General features: G+C 44.7%; 1 protein-coding gene across 1 annotated transcript; it reads right to left on the reverse strand.

The window, feature by feature from the left end:
* Positions 1–446: 446 nt before the first annotated feature.
* LOC105557751 lies at positions 447–1,610 on the reverse strand. The gene has a single exon (XM_012005072.1). The coding sequence runs from the start codon at positions 1,608–1,610 to the stop codon at positions 447–449; it is 1,164 nt and encodes a 387-aa protein (XP_011860462.1).
* Between the last annotated feature and the right edge of the window lie 6 nt (positions 1,611–1,616).

Consider the following 1,616-nt stretch of genomic DNA (forward strand, 5'->3'; position numbering starts at 1 on the left):
TGTAAAAACACGCGTTTTTAGAGTGGCGGTGCTGACGTAACGTGTTGGAATCGTGAGGGAATTACACAATTAATGGATTAACACACTTTATTGCGATTATCAGTAACAGCGTGATAGCACAGCGGCGTGCTGGCTAGCGAGCGACATACCAGTGCACGACACGCGAGAGAGCGGAAACATAGTGCGCGCGGGGCGTCCAGCGCGCAGGCGTCTTACGAGGCGCAACGCATCGCTCAAATAAAAACAATTTCTGACATCCTCCCACCTTGAGTTATGAGAGGAACTTATGAATAACTCAACAAATAAACTTTACAATAACGGAAAAACTCTATATCAAATTTACATTGCACATGAGGTTCTAACAAAATGCAAATTAAAAAACCAAATTCAACATGTACAACTCTAAACTTTAAAGGGAAACTTATAAAACGAAAAAAAAATCTAATTTAGATCCCGTATCTGTCAGGGGTTCTCACAAGTCTACCGCTTCGGGTACGGGTCTGCGTCGAAGTGTCTTGTGGGATAACTCTGCCATTCTCCTCTTTGGTCTGGTCCGTTTCGTCAATCAATCTCTCCGTAGCTTCCATCGTCGTTGAAGACATCTCAAGTGGGTATAAACGTTGGATCGGTCGTACAAGTTCGCCCATGGCAGTCTTGACTCTGACCACCCTGGTAACGCCATCTCTTCCTGGAAACACCTTGATTACTCGGGCCAACGGCCAGTCCAGCCGCTTTAAATTATCTTGGCCCAGCAGAACAATATCTCCTTCCTTAACTGAAATACGGCTGCCCTTGACTTTACGCCGAGATAGTTGTCCCAGATATTCTGAGCGAAAACGTTTCCTTAGATCGTTCCGTAGACTTTGACGGTATCGCATCCGCTTGTTCAAATTAACTTCCAATTTATCCAGATCCGGTGTCTCGTTTTGAGAAGTCTCCAGCAAAAACATCATAGGCGTCAACGGTATTAACTGCGTTGGATCCTCGGCAAGGTACGTGAGCGGACGTGAATTAACAATAGCTTCGCAATCACATAAGATTGTGCTCATCTCCTCGTAGGACAAACACGCTTTCTTTAGAGTCCGTTTGAGTAGATCCTTTACTATTTTGACTAAGCGCTCCCACCATCCTCCCCACCAGGCAGCTGAAGGAGGATTGAGACGCCATTCTATTTGTTGTGCTGAACTAAATTGTTGTACTTTGTTCCAATCAATTTTGTGGAGTAGATTACGGGCTCCAACGAAATTTGTCCCGTTGTCCGTGTAGATTATCGAAGGTCTTCCTCTTCGCGCGATAAATCTACGTAGAACCTGCAAAAAAGCTTCTGTGGAAAGAGAAGTGGCAAGCTCTAGGTGGATCGTTCTATATACAGCGCAAGTGAATAAGCAGATCCACGCCTTCTGTGATTTTCTTAGAAACAGGGGGCCCATGTAGTCGATTCCCGTTACTTGAAAGACTCTAGCATCCTTGACACGTTCAGTCGGCAAGTCACCACTAGTAGCTACTAATTTCTTCACATTGTGTCTCTTACATACCGAGCAACGATTTATAACTGACCGTACCGCTACTCTGCCTGAAAGAATCCAGAATGTTTCTCTCAAATTGCTCATTACGAA

This window comes from Vollenhovia emeryi, unplaced genomic scaffold (genome assembly GCF_000949405.1).
Source record: "Vollenhovia emeryi isolate VEMERY1.0 unplaced genomic scaffold, V.emery_V1.0 DF947716.1, whole genome shotgun sequence".
NCBI lineage: Eukaryota > Metazoa > Arthropoda > Insecta > Hymenoptera > Formicidae > Vollenhovia > Vollenhovia emeryi.

Coding starts and splice junctions, on each gene's coding strand:
- LOC105557751 (XM_012005072.1), bottom strand. CDS start 1,610: ATGAGCAATTTGAGAGAAACATTCTGGATTCTTTCAGGCAGAGTAGCG.